The 16129-nt window shown below is 48.4% G+C and overlaps 1 protein-coding gene across 1 annotated transcript in view; it reads right to left on the bottom strand.

Moving 5' to 3' along the window:
- UBA7 (ubiquitin like modifier activating enzyme 7) overlaps window positions 1–16129 on the bottom strand; it is a 1199654-nt gene that overhangs the window by 1171299 nt on the left and 12226 nt on the right. Inside the window, exon 2 of the mRNA XM_078661236.1 lies at window positions 6174–6236. Within this exon, the coding sequence (XP_078517362.1) occupies window positions 6174–6236 (63 nt within the window). The remainder of the gene's footprint in view (window positions 1–6173; window positions 6237–16129) is intronic.

The raw sequence follows: 16129 nt of genomic DNA, 5'->3' as shown, positions 1-16129 counted from the left end.
CCAGGCAGCATGACTCGCTCACATAGGAGTTCATGCACTGCAACTGAATACTCTGCATGGTTTAAGGAAACTCGACCCACTCCCTCCCAGGCATTGCACACATATTTACCAAGAAACTCTAAGAAGACCATGCCTGCTGCACTGACGGCTGTTGGTGTGTGTGCCTGGTTAAAGTGTGCACTGATGGCTGGTGGTGTGTGTGTCAGGTGAAAGCGTGCACTGACGGCTGGTGGTGTGTGTGCCTGGTTAAAGTGTGCACTGATGGCTGGTGGTGTGTGTGCCAGGTAAAAGCGTGCACTGACGGCTGGTGGTGTGTGTGCCTGGTGGAAGTGTGCACTGAAGGCTGGTGGTGTGTGTGCCTGGTGGAAGCGTGCACTGACAGCTGGTGGTGTGGGTGCCTGGTGGAATCGTGCACTGACGGCTGGTGGTGTGTGTGCCTGGTGGAAGCGTGCACTGAGGGCTGGTAGTTTGTGGGCCTGGTAGAAGCATGTACCGACGGCTGGTAGTGTGTGACAGCTGGTAGTGTGTGTGCCTGGTGAAAGTGTGCACTGACAGCTGGTGGTGTGTGTGCCTGGTGGAAGCATGCACTGACGGCTGGTGGTGTGTGGGCCTGGTGGAAGCGTGCACTGACGGCTGGTAGTGTGTGTGCCCGGTGGAAGCGTGCACTGATGGCTGGTAGTGTGTGTGCCTGGGAAAAGCGTGCACTGACGTCTGGTGGTGTCTGTGCCCGGTGGAAGCGTGCACTGACGGCTGGTGGTTGGTGTCCCGGGTGGAAGCGTGCACTGACGGCTGATGGTGTGTGTGCTTGGTGGAAGTGTGCACTGATGGCTGGTGGTGTGTGTGCCTGGTGGAAGCATGCACTGACGGCTGGTGGTGTGTGTGCCTGGTGGAAGCGTGCACTGATGGCTGGTGAAGTGTGTGCCTGGTGGAAGCGTGCCCTGATGGCTGGTGGTGTGTGTGCTTGGTGGAAGTGTGCACTGATGGCTGGTGGTGTGTGTGCCCGGTGGAAGCTGCACTGATGGCTGATGGTGTGTGTGCCTGGTGGAAGCGTGCACTGACGGCTGGTGGTGTATGTGCCTGGTAAAAAAGCGTGCACTGACGGCTGGTGGTGTGTGTGCCTGGTGGAAGCGTGCATTGATGGCTGGTTGTGTGTGTGCCTGGTGGAAGAGTGCACGGATGGCTCGTGGTGTGTGTGCCTTGTGAAAGCGTGCACTGACGGCTGGTGGTGTGTTTGTGTGCCTCGTGAAAGCGTGCACTGACGGCTGATGGAGTGTGCCTGGTGGAAGTGTGCACCGACAGCTGGTAGTGTGTGACGGCTGGTAGTGTGTGCGCCTGGTCAAAGTGTGCACTGACGGCTGGTGGTGTGTGTGCCCGGTGAAATCCTGCACTGATGGCTGGTGGTGTGTGTGCCTGGTGGAAGCGTGCACGGACGGCTGGTGGTGTGGGTGCCTGGTGGAAGCGTGCACTGACGGCTGGTGGTGTGTGTGCCTAGTGGAAGCGTGCACTGACGGCTGGTAGTGTGTGTGCCTGGTGAAAGCGTGCACTGACGGCTGGTGGTGTGTGCCCAGTGAAAGCATGTACCGATGGCTGGTGGTTTGTGTGTGCCCAGTGAAAGCATGTACAGATGGCTGGTTGTTTGTGTGTGCCTGGTGAAAGCATGCACCGACGGCTGGTAGTGTGTGTGACTGCAGAAAGTGTACACTGACGGCTGGTGGTGTGTGTGCCTGGTGGAAGCGTGCACGACGGCTGGTGGTGTGTGTGCCTGGTGGAAGCATGCACTGACGGCTGGTGGTGTGTGTGCCTGGTGGAAGCATGCACTGACGGCTGGTAGTGTGTGTGCCCGGTGAAAGCTTGCACTGATGACTGGTGGTGTGTTTGCCCAGTCAAAGCGTGCACTGGCAGCTCGTGGTGTGTGTGCTTGGTAAAAGCGTGCACTGACGTCTGGTGGTGTGTGTGGCTGGTGGAAGCCTGCACTGACGGCTGGTGGTGTGTGTGCCTGGTGGAAGCGTGCGCTGATAGCTGGTGGTGTGTGTGCCTGGTAGAAGCGTGCACTGACGCTGGTGAAGTGAGTGCCTGCTGGAAGTGTGCACTGACAGCTGGTGGTGTGTGTGACTGGTGGAAGCGTGCACGGACGGCTGGTGGTGTGTGTGACTGGTGGAAGCGTGCACTGATAGCTGCTGGTGTGTGTGCCTAGTGGAAGCGTGCACTGATGGCTGGTGGTGTGTGTGCCTGGTGGAAGCGTGCACTGATGGCTGGTGATGCGTGTGCCTGGTGAAAGCGTGCACTGACGGCTGGTGGTGTGTGCCTGGTGGAAGCGTGCACGTACGGCTGGTAACGGGTGACGGCTGGTAGTGTGTGTGTGCCTGGTGAAAGTGTGCACTTACTGCTGGTGGTGTGTGTGCCTGTTGGAAGCGTGCACTGTTGGCTGGTGGTGTGTGTGCCTGGTGGAAGCGTGCACTGACGGCTGGTGGTGTGTGTGCCTGGTGAAAGCGTGCAACGACAGCTGGTGGTGTGTGTGCCCAGTGAAAGCGTGCACCGACGACTGGTGGTGTGTGTGTGCCTGGCAAAAGCGTGCACTGACGGCTGGTGGTGTGTGCCTGGTGGAAGCATGCATCCACGGCTGGTAGTGTGTGACGGCTGAGAGTGTGTGGGCTTGGTGAAAGTGTGCACTGACGGCTGGTGGTGTGTGTGCCCGGTGAAAGCGTGCACTGATGGCGGGTGGTGTGTGTGCCAAGTGGAAGAGTGCACTGGCCGCTGGTGGTGCGTGTGCCTGGTGGAAGCGTGCACCGATGGCTGGGGCTGTGTGTGCCTGGTGAAAGCTGCACTGGTGGTGTGTGTGCCCGGTGAAAGCGTGCATTGACGGCTGGTGGTGTGTGTGCCTGGTGGAAGCGTGCACTGACGGCTGGTGGTGTGTGTGCCTGGTGGAAGCGTGCACTGACGGCTGGTGGTGTGTGTGCCTGGTGAAAGCGTGCACTGACAGCTGGTGGTGTGTGTGCCCAGTGAAAGCGTGCACCGACGACTGGTGGTGTGTGTGTGCCTGGCGAAAGCGTGCACTGACGGCTGGTGGTGTGTGCCTGGTGGAAGCATGCACCCACGGCTGGTAGTGTGTGACGGCTGAGAGTGCGTGGGACTGGTGAAAGTGTGCACTGACGGCTGGTGGTGTGTGTGCCCGGTGAACGTGTGCACTGAGGGCTGGTGGTGTGTGTGCCCGGTGAAAGTGTGCAATGACGGCTGGTGTTGTGTGTGCCCAGTGGAAGTGTGCAACGAAGGCTGGTGGTGTGTGTGCCCAGAGGAAGCGTGCACTGACGGCTGGTGGTGTGTGTGCCTGGTGGAAGCATGCACTGACAGCTGGTGGTGTGTGTGCCTGGTGGAAGCATGCACTGACGACTGTTGGTGTGTGTGCCTGGTGGAAGCGTGCACTGACGACTGGTGTGCCTGTGCCTGGTAAAAGCGTGCATTGATGGCTGGTGGTGCGTGTGCCTTGCGAAAGCATGCACTGATGGCTGGTGGTGCGTGTGCCCACTTAAAGCGTGCACCGACGGCCGGTGGTGTGTGTGTGCCTGGTGAAAGCGTGCACTGACGGCTGGTGGTGTGTGGCTGGTGGAAGCGTGCACGGACAGCTGGTAGTGTGTGCCGGCTGGTAGTGTGTGTGCCTGGGGAAAGTGTGCACTGAGGGCTGGTGGTGTGTGTGCCTGGTGGAAGCGTGCACTGATGGCTGGTGATGTGTGTGCCTGGTGGAAGCATGCACTGATGGCTGGTGGTGTGTGTGTCTAGTGGAAGCGTGCACTGATGACTGGTGGTGTGTCTGCCTGGTGGAAGCGTGCACTGAAAGCTGGTGGTGTGTGTGCCTGGTGAAAGCGTGCACTGACGGCTGGTGGTGTGTGTGCCTGGTGAAAGCGTGCACTGACGACTGATGGTGTGTGTGCCTGGTGGAAGCAGGAGCCTTCACAGTGATAGGAAGACACAAATGAAACTGATGAAGAGGAGGGGGAGGAGAGGGAGAAGGGAGTGGGAGTGCGGGCAGAGGAGCATGATTCACAGCTAGAAGACACAAATGAAGCTGACCAGGATGGAGGGGGAAAAGGGATGGGGTAGTGCAAGCAGAGGAGCCTGATTACAGCAATAAAAACACAGATGGCAGATGTGCATGTGCACGAGCTCATGAACGCAAGCTGTAGGCCAGCAAAAGCCTCTGATGGCACTTTTAAAAGCCACTTACTAAATGTCTCGAAGAGACAGCGCATGCGCTGTCTCAGGCAAGACCTAAAAAGTCTTATTGGCCGGCAAAAGTCATGTATGGATGGTGATGCCAACTTATAAACAGTTGAAACCTCAACCATATTTACAAGATGGCTTCACAGATCACTACAGGCGGAAACTAACCCTATTGAGACTAGCATCCTTTACGATAAAAGATCTTACTCCAAAATGGCTACGACTTGGTCAATCTCGGCCTGCCGCCTCTGTGGTAATGGAGCAGAGTCGCTATTACATCTACCATGCATCTGCTGAGCTTTACACAATTTGAGGAAGATCCTTTTACGGCCAACTGTAAGGGAAACATAAATAAGGTTTTGCAGAGAGACTGTCATAAAATGTCTCAGTGGTTCCACAGTCCAACTGTCTTATAAGACTATTAAATTGTTGAACTTAGTAGCGCAAGAACTTGAAAAGAAGGACTCAGTGATAATCGATCTTGGAAAGAAGAACAGATGACCAGTACTCCATATGCAGTCCTTTCTAGAACTTTTAATTTGCACTTCCCTTCTCTCCCCTTCCCATTTTTAGCACAAGCACTTTATTTGAAATAGGAGGCACAGATCTGTCTACAACTAATTTTTAAAGACTTGTGGTCGAAGCAGCTTACAACAAATTGTTGGACTTGGGAATTAATTACATCACGTGCAGGTTATTATTACAAAAAATGTTTTATTGAAATGTTGCATCTAGTACATCTGCGTCACATTGTACCTCTCATGGAGGTATGTTCCACCCTTTTATAATTTTAAGAAAATCAAATAAAAGAATATTATTATTATTGGAATCGGTTATGTTCCAACTATAAGAATGATTTAATTAAGAATACTACAAATAATCAATTTAACAAAATTAATATGTTTTTTTTTACTTTCTTCTTACCTAAACCTAACACAAAATGACGATCATTCACATGGTTCCTAACTCTCCTTGAACTTTTGCCTGCTTATGTTTCATATAACTCATTAACTAATTTATTTTTTCTGGACCGACTGTGTAATTTATAAACATGTCTAGGTACAAATAATATATTAGTATTGTTTTTGGCTTATTGAATATAATTATATCCTCATATTGCATTAATTTTAGAATAATAGTGACATTTAGAATAATAGTGACATCATATTTTTTAACCCACATCCCATTATATGCTTTTTTTCTTTCTAGTATAAACATTGCTAAAATGCAGACTATTTTAATTCGATTACATACTTTTTTCACATATTTTATACGTGTAACTTGAACATCTGTTCATATGATTATCTCTTAGGCAATGAATGTTTTACCTGACATAAATTTATGTTGTTGTATTTTAGAATGTGGATTGTTTGACATGAATATTTTTTAATAAAGCTATTGTAAAAGTTGTTTACTGCACACCAGGGAGATCAAAGGATGCACATATGTGTGTGACCATCGGACCATTATGAGGGACTTGTGACTTGAGGGAGGGCCAGACGGGCAGACGTAGCTTTCTGGAAACCACTGGACAATTTCAAATGAGGGACCCGAATTCTTCAGCATGGTTAAATAAAGCAAACTTCTTTTAGATCAACACACAACCCCTCTTACTGCCAGTAGGTATCATCCTTAAAAGATTGTTGCAGCAGAAGAACAAGGTTTGCCTTTATAACCTCTAACATGTAAACATTTCCACATGTACATATATAGTGCAAACCCAAGTTGCAAATGTTAGTCATTAAAGAGGCCATCCGATGAAGATAATAAAATAATTCTCTTTACCCAATCCTGCATCTCTAACAATCACTAACAATATGAATTTTAAAATGCTCCTTTGTTTGATAACGTCTGCTTGGGTTTTGAGACCCAAAGAGACATCATTCACTGGATTGCCATTTTAACCTTTATTCAATATAAACTGTGCAGTACAACTGAGAAACCATAAATAAACTTACAGCTGTCGGGAGTACAGGCTCTCATCAATTTCTGTGCTATCATCAGTTCCAGACATCTTGCTTCTGCAGAGACAAAGAGAGAACACCTTGGATGAAAAAGTCTGGAACACCATGCTTACCTGCCCACATTATACTACAAAAAAAGCAAGGATTTTTCTACTTCTCAAACTCCTAATTAGCATAATGATGGCATCACTGCATAACCTCTTTCCCAAGGGTGATAATATCTGGAAATTACGTATGTGATATGGGAGTCAGATCAGAAGAGATGAAACTGTGGCTTTTGACAGTTAACATTCAAAGTCAAAGTATGTTTATTTCAGCTACTTAAAACCATAACATTTCTTGCATCACAATACGAAGATTGGAATGTTAAAATACTTAAAACATGTTAAAAATATATTTAAAAAAAAACGAATGAGTACATTTAAGGATTTTGGGGGTCCTGGGACAAACTTATTTTGGGGGGCCTTGTTCAGCACAGCTTTGAGTCTCTGATTCCATTTCAGCTCTTTCATACCCTCTTTAGCCAGATTACTGGCGGTGCACAGGCACTGGGGGCTAAATTCTAAATGTGTTTACATCTAACTTTTAATGATAGTGACAGGTTCAAAGTTGTAACACAGCAACATCTAATTTTACTGCAGATAATTTATGTGACATCCTCGCATTTCTCATATGTGAGGTCTTGTTTTGATATAAAATAAACTTTTTTTATGGATGTTGCATGAAACAAACACATTTCCCTGCAAAAACGTCTCTAATAGACGCCCACACATCAATCACATTAAAAATAAATTAAAGTAATCTGGTATACAAAACAATCTGTTTAAGAATGATTCAAGGTCATCATGGCAAGAACAGAGCTGTCTCTTTCAGGGGGCCCCCTGAAAGGCTGGGGCCCCGGGACAGAGGCCACTTTGCCCATGCTTTAAAACGTCTCTGTTTCACTGACTAACCTTGAACGTGCCATTCCGCGGCCATCTTTTATAGCTCCTGGTTTTCTCATGCGAAAATGCAGGGAAGTTGGTATGAGCAAAGCATATAAAGTGCAAAAAAATAAACAGACATGAAGAACAGACACTACTGGCTGTGAGGCGGTCTTATATTCATAGTGCATATTAGTCTAGTTAGTAATTTCTCTCAGCATCTTATATGGTTTCCTCCATGCTTCCTCGTTAAAGTGCAAAGGTGTTAATGCAAATTTAATTATAAAGTGCAGAAAAAAACTGTACGCTAATACAGGTGATGTTCCCACAACCATACATTCTTATTTCCTTTATGTCCTGGGGTAAAGATGGAGTTATTGATGCCACCCGCACAGAGGGAAGCAAAAATTAAGGAGATCTGTTGGTGCAAATTTTGCTGTAAAGTGCAAAAAATAAAGCTTGTACTCTAGTACAGGCGGTATCGCCACGTCCATGCATTCTTATTCCCTATATGTCTTGGGATAAATATGGAGATATTAATGTAAACTGCACCCAAGGAAGCATAAAATAAAAGCAACATTAAGACCTATATTGACAGCTCAAATTGTTTATTGTGCTGGCTGCAGAGCATTCAACAACCCTTTCGCTGCCAGTAACCTGTCTGCTTTCTTAACACATTTTAAAGGCTGCAATTGCGTGGGGGGTTTTGCGCTTCAAACACAAGAGTAATGCATGTCGGTATGATCTAATACTATGCTGGTTATAACATCTTCGCAACAAACCCTTGCGTTCAGTTCGTAGCATAGGAGAAATCATTAAGATATGAGTCAAGCTTTTCTTCATGTTTGTGGCAAAATCTACACTTGGAGCCCGATTACGACTAAGGCGGTGCAGCGATGGGTCTGCCCCGCAGCCGCACCGCCAAAGTCGTGGTCAGACCACCTGCCAGATTGAGAAGTTTTCTCCTGTCTGACAGTCTTTGTTTTTGGCATTCCCAAGGCGATGCCCTGATAATGGGTACCGCAGAGGGAACGGCAAAAACAGTTCCTGCACAGCATGGACTGAAAAGGCCATTCCTTGCAGGAACTGGTGGGTATGCACACAGTGACACACACATGGTGCCTCCCTGTGTGCAATAACAGGGCGTGTGGCACCAGGGGGGTTTGTAGGGGCCCCTTTGTTTCCTCTCTGCCACGGTTTTCATGGCAGTTAAAACCGTGGCGGAGAGAAACTTGTAATATGCTTGGCAGGACTGCGGTGGTCCCACCTATCATATTACTGCCTCTTGACTGCTGCAACACCACCAGGGAATGGCGGTTCCCTGGCAGCTGCAGCAGGGCTGTGGCAGTCCCACCACCCATATCGTAATAGGGCGATCAAGAGACCACCAACGCTGCGCCCCAGCGAGTCTAGCAGTCCGTGGACCGCCAGACTCCTGAGTGGGGCGAGTGGTGAAAGGTTCCAGAAGGCATTTAGGCAGGTAGTCAGTTATTTGACACAGACCAAACGAAGATGGAGTAACTTATTTTTGTAAAAGGTTCTAAGTAAAACTGTTAGGTATGGCTGCAGACGGGGCTGCTTATAGGAGTTAATGGTCATCCATGCATGACTTCTTTTGCTAAAATCCATGAGATCCTCTTTAATTATTTATTTAGGGCTGTTTTAAAGGAGTTGTGAGGTAATCTCTGTTCCAGACACAGTTAACATTATGAGAAATGGCAATGAGCACTGTGACCAGCCTTATCCTCAGTAACACATCTCTCTCCCAGTGGTGTAACAAGGAAGCGACGAAACATAGTTCAAGAAAGGGAAATGGGCGCCGGCAACCTAACTGAGTAGCAAAAAACCAACAATTAACATGCCTTAGTAGGCCCTTCAGGCCTCTGATTCCTGAGGCCACTGCACCTGCTGCACCATTGATAGGTACATCTCTGTTCTCTTCTGCTCTGGTGATTCTTCATTTTCTTTTCTTTTGTGAAGCGCTCTGACGCCTTCGGGTAAAGTCCGCGCTGTATAAAAACGCATAAATAAATAAATAAATAAAACATCTTGTATATTTGGCCTAGGTGCCTGGATTTCTCTGTTCTTCTATTTTAAATACCGGTATCACTATCCTCGGTAAAGGCCAGTCCCTACCAGTAGTTGCAGAAATATCTGAACTGCTCTCTGGATGAGTGTCAAGGGATTCAGCTTGCTAAGGATAGTACTGTTAACAAACATATCCACAATCATTTCATATACTTCAGAATCATGAAAGCAGTTTTATGCCTGTTTTTAAAGACTTGAATTTTCAGAACCAGTGTGCACAACATTATGCACTCCTCAGTATCACCTTCTTTGTTATCTGTATCCTCATTCACAGCCAGATTATGATATTCCTGTGGAGTGCTCATGACAGACTGCACTGTAGGCAAGGAGCATACTGCATAGCGGCTCTTCCACTATGGCGGAGGAGCAACGCCCCACTCCTTTTGAGGAGTGCAAAGTAAAGGAGATATAAAATAATTACTTTGAGTTATTATCATTTTATGTTTCCTTTGTTTGTGGGTGGGGCTGCTCTGCTCTCGGAGCAGGGCAAGGGAGGAGTGGGTTGCCGCACTGTGATTGGTCAGGGAAGCCTGGCTATTCTTCCTGGCTTCTTGTTTCTCGAGTCTCACAAGGAGATCAGGAGCAGAGACGCATGACCCGGCAGCAAGGTAAGTGTATTTATTTATGTATTTATTCGCATTGCACACCCCTTCACCACCTGCGAGCCATGTCGGACGCCATTGGCGGGAGAAAAGGGAATTAGAGGGGAGGCCTCCTAGTAGTGCACATTGTGGAGCACCTGCCGGCCAGACTGTGGCTGGTGAATGGCCTGCCACACATTGCCTCGGTGTATTCTTACCTCCCGTATCACTTGGGGTGAGGGAGGCGTTCTGGTGCTCCATTCACCTGTGGAATTCATAAAGCATTCTATCGCAGACCCTTGTTCACGGATGCATACTCTGGCCTCTAGCTGTGGCTTAGATCCGGCCTGTGTTTTTTTGCGATGGGCCCAAATGCATTGGCAGGAAACGCCATTTTAGGTCTGGATTGACAGATCATATATGTGCAAAACGTACGGTTAAAATTATTTAAAAAACACATAGAGTGGGCTTTGGCTCACCAAAAGGAGTATCTCTCTCACCTCACACTAAATGTTTGGTGCATTATTTCACCTTTTAAGAAGTGCTTCTATTTGAATTCATGAGGCATTGTTTTGCATCTGGAAAGTAGGAAAAATCATTATGTATCTTCTCTATGCATTATATACATAAATACATCTATTTTGCTAGTTTTCTCAGTATTGGCACATCAAAAAGGGTGGCTTAATTTAATAAACAACATTTGTGCCTGCAGCACCTGTAAACGGAATGTATAAGTGCCTCTATTTATATGCCTTGGTCCATTGTCTTAGCCCGATGCTTGTTATGATTGATTTTGTTCAAACACTATAATCGGTGCCACTAGAATTATGAATCAGAGGAGCAACAAGTTATGCAGCAAGGGAGCACCAAGTTGTGCGGCAGGAAAAGGCAAATTATCCAGCAGAATTTGGCACTTTTTTTTTTTTGCAGTAGTACTTCGTTATTTTGTCATTTATACACCTTGCAATACTATTTGGGCAAAAGTTTCACCTCATTAGTACCAGTTTAACAACCAAATACAGAAACAAGCAACTGAAAAATTATCATTAAATCTTTGCGAGGGGCCTTCCAGTGCACACGAACACGTCACAGTGTTTTTACTGACTTTGATCAGTTTGAGATAGAAACAATTTTTTGGGTTAAAATCTGCAGATTATGCAGCAGATGGTCGATCATGTGCCAAATCCATAATTAGGCGAAAAGAGCCTTAGCATTGCATAATTCCAGTGTCCCGGACTATACTGATCCTTTTACTTACTGGTAATCTTCATTACTCCATGTCCTAGTGATCCTCATCCCAGTCAACCACTTACCTTTCGACCCAAGCCTTATTCTGTTGGCAAAGCCGATACAATATTAGCTTGGCTTATGCAGCTCACCATGGGATGAATTTTATAGTTCTGAAGTAATGTAATTGAAAAACTGACTGTCTAAACGACATTGGAAAGGCTTGTGAAAATATATGTTTAGGGGGCGAAGCTCCCACCATGAAGACTGGGAGGAAGAGCACAGATGAAGAGGTACTGACACTACAACATACCTGAAAAAACAGCAAATATTTGGGATACTATGACAAAAAGCAGCCATTGTTGCAAAAAGCCCTGCTTCCTGAGTGCACAGACAATTTGTCACTTTTCTTATTGCACAAGACTTTCCTAAAATTAACCCTCGGCAGCCTGAGCAAGGGTGAGTTTTTACTAGAGGAAACAGGCAGGACAAGACGGCCTCATGAAAAGGAGGCTTTCAGCACAAATCACTTTCCCAACAAGCACTGGGAAAACCAATAGGCCTTGCCTATGAAAGAGCTATTGGCTTTGGCAATGTGTTTTAGTCATGTTGTACACCAGCGTGGCTAAAAGTTGAGGGATTGGAGAGGCATAGAGTGGAGGGGCATAGAGAGGAGTGCCATGGCGTGGAGTTGCATAGAGTGGAGTAGAGTGCCATGCAATGGCAAACAGTGGGGTAGTGTGTCGGAAGGGGTCTAGAGGGGAGTAAAGTGGCATGGATATCGTAGAGTAGTGTGCTGTAGAGTGGATTGGAGCGTCGGGTGGAGGGTCGCAGAGTGGAGGGTAGGAGTGAATTGACGGCCAGAGTGAGTGTAGGGTCAGAGAATGTTGTGGAGGGTTGTAGAGGGGAGGGTCAAAGAGTGGAGAAGAGTAGCGTAGAGTGACGTAAAGTGGGGGGTAGAGTAGAAAGGAGTAGTGTCAGAGTGGAGCACCTAGAATGGAACAGAGTGGGTTGGCATGGAGTGGAGTGGCATGAGTAGAGTGGCAAAGCATGGAGTGGCATAGCATGGAGTAAAGTGGAGTGGCATTGATTGGAGTGGCATTGAGTGGAGTGCTGTGGAGTGTCAGAGTGGAGTGCCGTGGAGTGGTGTAGGGTGTAGGGTGTCATGGAGGGGCTTAGAGTGGAGTGGCATAGAGTGTAGCAGTGTGTCATGGAGGGGCTTAGAGTGAAGTGGCGTAGAGTGAAGTAGACTGTTGGAGAGTGGCATGGTGGGGCGTAGAGTAGCTGGCATACAGTGGAGGCACATGGAGTGTTAGGGAGTGGAGTGGAGGGTCGTAGAATGTCAGAGTGGAGAGTCAGAGAGAGGAGGGTGGTAGAAATAACGTGGAGGGTCGTAGAATGTCGTGGAGGGTCGTAGAATGTCGTGGAGGGTTGTAGAATGTCATGGAGGGTAAGAGTGGAGGGTCATAGAATGGCGCGTGGATAGTTGTAGAATGTCGTGGAGGGTCGTAGAATGTCATGGAGGGTCGTAGAATGTCATGGAGGGTCAGAGTAGAGGGTCGTAGAATGTCGTGGAGGCTTGTAGAGTGGAGGGTCGTAGAGTAGGGCATCGTGAAATGTCATGGAGGGTCGTAGAATGTTTTTGAGGGTCGTAGAATAAAGTGGAGTAGAGAGGTGAGGAGTAGAGTGCTGTACTGTAGAGTGGCACAGAGTGATGGAACGTGGAAGAGAGTGGAGGGGTGTAGTGTTGTAGGGTGGCGTGGAGTGGCATAGAGTGGAGCGGCATTTAGTGGAGTGCATTTAGTGGAGTGGCATAGAGTAGAGTGGCGTAGAGTGGCATAGAGTAGAGTGGCATAGAGTACAGTGGCATAGAGTACAGTGGCATAGAGTGGAATGGCATAGTGTGTCGGAGAGTAGAGTGGAGTGTCATGGAGGGTCATAGAGCAGAAGATCTGACAGCGGAGGGTCATAGAGTGGCGTAGAGCGAATGGTTGTAGAATGTGGTTGTAGAATGTCGTGGAGGCTCATAGAGTGGAAGGTCATAAACTGGCGACGATTAGAGTGTCTTAAAGTGGAGGGGGTAGAGTGGAAGGGCGTAGTGTCCTAGAGTGGAGTGGCATAGAGTGAAATGCTGTGGAGTGGCACAGAGTTGAGTAGGTGTCATGGAGAGGCTTAGTGTGGAGAGGCTTACTGTGGAGTAGAGTGTCAGATAGTAAAGCCGAGTAGTGAGTAGAGTAGTGGAATGGGTAGAGTAGATTAGTAGAGGAGAGTAGTGGAGTAGAGTAGTGGAGTAGAGTAGAGTAGTAGAGTAGAGTAGTGGAGTAGAGTAGAAGAGTAGAGGAATAGAGTAGAGGAGTACAGTAGAGTAGTGGAGTAGAGTAGAGTAGTGGAGTAGAGTAGAGTAGAAGAGTAGCGGAGTAGAGTGGAGTAGAGGAGTAGAGTAGAGTAGTGGAGTAGAGTAGAAGAGTAGAGGAATAGAGTAGTGGAGTAGAGTAGAGTAGTGGAGTAGAGTAGAGTAGAAGAGTAGAGGAGTAGAGTGGAGTAGAGGAGTAGAGTAGAGTAGTGGAGTAAAGTAGAGTAGTAGAGTAGAGGACTGTCTGGCGTAGAGTGGAGGGACATAGAGTGGAGGGACATAGAGTAAAGTAGAGTGGCATAGAGTGTTGTAAAGTGGAGGAGTGCAATGTCAGAGTGGAATGGCATGGACTGGAGTGCCGTGGAGTGCAGTAGAGTGGATTGGAGTGGATTAGAGTAGAGTAGAGTGGCATGGAGTACAGTGGCGTGGAGTAGAGTGGAATGGAGTAGATTTGTGTGGCGTGGAGTAGAGTGGGGTGCAGTAGAGTGGCGTGCAGTAGAGTAGAGTGGCGTGGAGCAGAAGGGCGTGGCGTGGAGTAGAGTGGCATGGCGTAGAGTGGCGTGGCGTAGAGTGGCGTGGAGTAGGGTGGTGTGGAGTAGAGTGGCGTGGAGTAGAGTGGCGTGGAGTAGAGTGGCGTGGAGTGGAGTGGCGTGGAGTGGAGTGGAGTGGAGTGGAGTAGAGTGGCGTGGAATGGGGTAGAGTGGCGTGGAGTGGGGCAGAGTGGCGTGGAGTAGAGTGGCGTGGAGTAGAGTGGCGTGGAGTTGAGTCGAGTGGAGTAGAGTTGCATGGAGTGGAGTTATGTGGTGTGGGGCAGAGTGGCATGAAGTGGGGCAGAATGACATGGAGTGTGGCAGAGTGGCACGGAGGGGGTGTAGCGTGTGATAGAGTGGCATAGAGCAGTGTAACATGGAGCAGAGTGGAGCGGTGTACAGTGAAGGTGCTTAGAGTGAAGGGGCATAGAGTGGAAGGATGTAATGTCGTTGTGAGGCATGTCGTGGAGTGCACTAGAGTGGAGTGCACTAGAGTGATGTGCGCTAGTGTGGCATGGCATAGAGTGGCATGGCATGGAGGGGTGTAGAGTGGAGGGGAGGTGAGAAGAGTAGAGGGGATGGCGTGGAGGGGAGGGGAGGGGCGGGGAGGGGCATAGAGTGGAGGGGAGCGGCGTGGAGAGGACGGGTGTAGAGTGGAGGGTAGCGGTGTCGAGTGGAGGGGAGAGGTGGGTAAGGGAGCGCCGGGGAGGGGAGCAGCAGGGAGGAGAGCGGTAGCGAGGGGAGTGGAGAGGTGTAGAGGGGAGTGGCATAGAAGGGAGGGGTGCGGCATAGAGGGGAGGGGAGCGGGATAGAGGGGGTGGAGTGACGCAGAGGGAAGTGGAGTCACGCAGAGGGGAGGGGAGTGACGCAGAAGGGAGGGACGCAGAGTGGAGGGTAGTGGCATTGAGGGGAGGGGAGCGGCGTGGAGGGGAGCATGATATGGAGGGGAGTGGAGGACAGTGGCATGTAGGGGAGTGGCTTGGAGGGGAGTGGCTTGGAGGAGAGTGGTGCGGAAGGAAGTGACGCAGAGTGGAGGTGAGTGACGCAGAGTGGAGGGGCGTAAAGTTGAGTAAAGGAATATAGAGTGAAGTAGAGGGGTATAGAGTTAAGTAGAGGAGTATAGAGTGGAGGGGTGCAGTGCAGAGTAGAGGGGTGCAGTGTGGAGTAGAGGGGTGTAGAGAGGTGTGGAGTGGCGTGGTGTAGAGTGTCATTAAGTGGAGTACAGAGGCAAGGAGTATCGTGGAGTGGCGTGACAGAATGGAGTGACAGAGTGGAGTGGCAAAGAGTAGAGTGTTGTGGCTTACAGTAGAGTAGAGTTCTGTAGAGTCAAATGGAGTAGAATATTGCAGTGTGGAGTAGCATAGGATGGAGTTGAGTAGAGTGGCCTACAGTGAAGTGGCATAGCCTGGAGTGGTGGAAAGTGGAACAGAGTGTTGTTGAGTGGAATGGAGTAGAGTGTCAGAGTGAAATATTGTGTCGAGTGGCATAGAGTGGAGTATCGTAGAGTAGAGTGTTGTGGAGTTGGCAAAGAGTGGAGCGGCAGAGAGTGACGTGGTGGTGTAGAGTGGAATGCGTAGAGTGGAGTAGAACAACGCAGAGTGTTGTGGAGTGGGGTAGAGTGGAGTGGAATGGAAAGCATAGCATAGAGCCAAGTGGAGAGTCCTAGAGTGTTGTTCAGCAGAGAGAGTGGTAGTGTACTGCTATTAGAGACAACACATTTTCAATTGAAATGGCCATCATATTTGCACTGACATACAGTTGTACCAACTAAACTATAGCCTGCAACGATAAAGTGTGGAAATGGCATCACCTAGTCTAGTGTATTGATTTGTTTTGAACATATTAAAGTATTTGTTTCCACCAAACAATTACAAAAAATGTGCTTCATTAGTGCTATCCTAATTATGATATATTGTGAAATACTTGCATAGCTGTTTTACAAACATTTACATTTTGTAGTGTGCTACAAAATTATTTCACAATACAATCATATGGCCTTCCTCCAGCACACCCCCAGTAGCCAGCATGATTGTCACATAAATCCTCTCACTTTGAAGTCAGTGAAAGAAAAGTAAACACCAAGCTCTCTCATAAGACAAAGTCCAACATTTGACCTCTCTCTTTGAATGTACAGAAAATGTGACAAGATCAGAACAAAATTAAAAGGCCTGTTTACAAAAAGGGCCTACTCGTGGAAGAATACAGAAAACGGGCTATTTCCACAGAAAGGACAAAGGCATACAGGACA

This window comes from Lissotriton helveticus, chromosome 9 (genome assembly GCF_964261635.1).
Source record: "Lissotriton helveticus chromosome 9, aLisHel1.1, whole genome shotgun sequence".
NCBI classification, from domain to species: Eukaryota; Metazoa; Chordata; class Amphibia; order Caudata; family Salamandridae; genus Lissotriton; species Lissotriton helveticus.
This window is presented reverse-complemented; position numbering and strand designations above follow the sequence as displayed.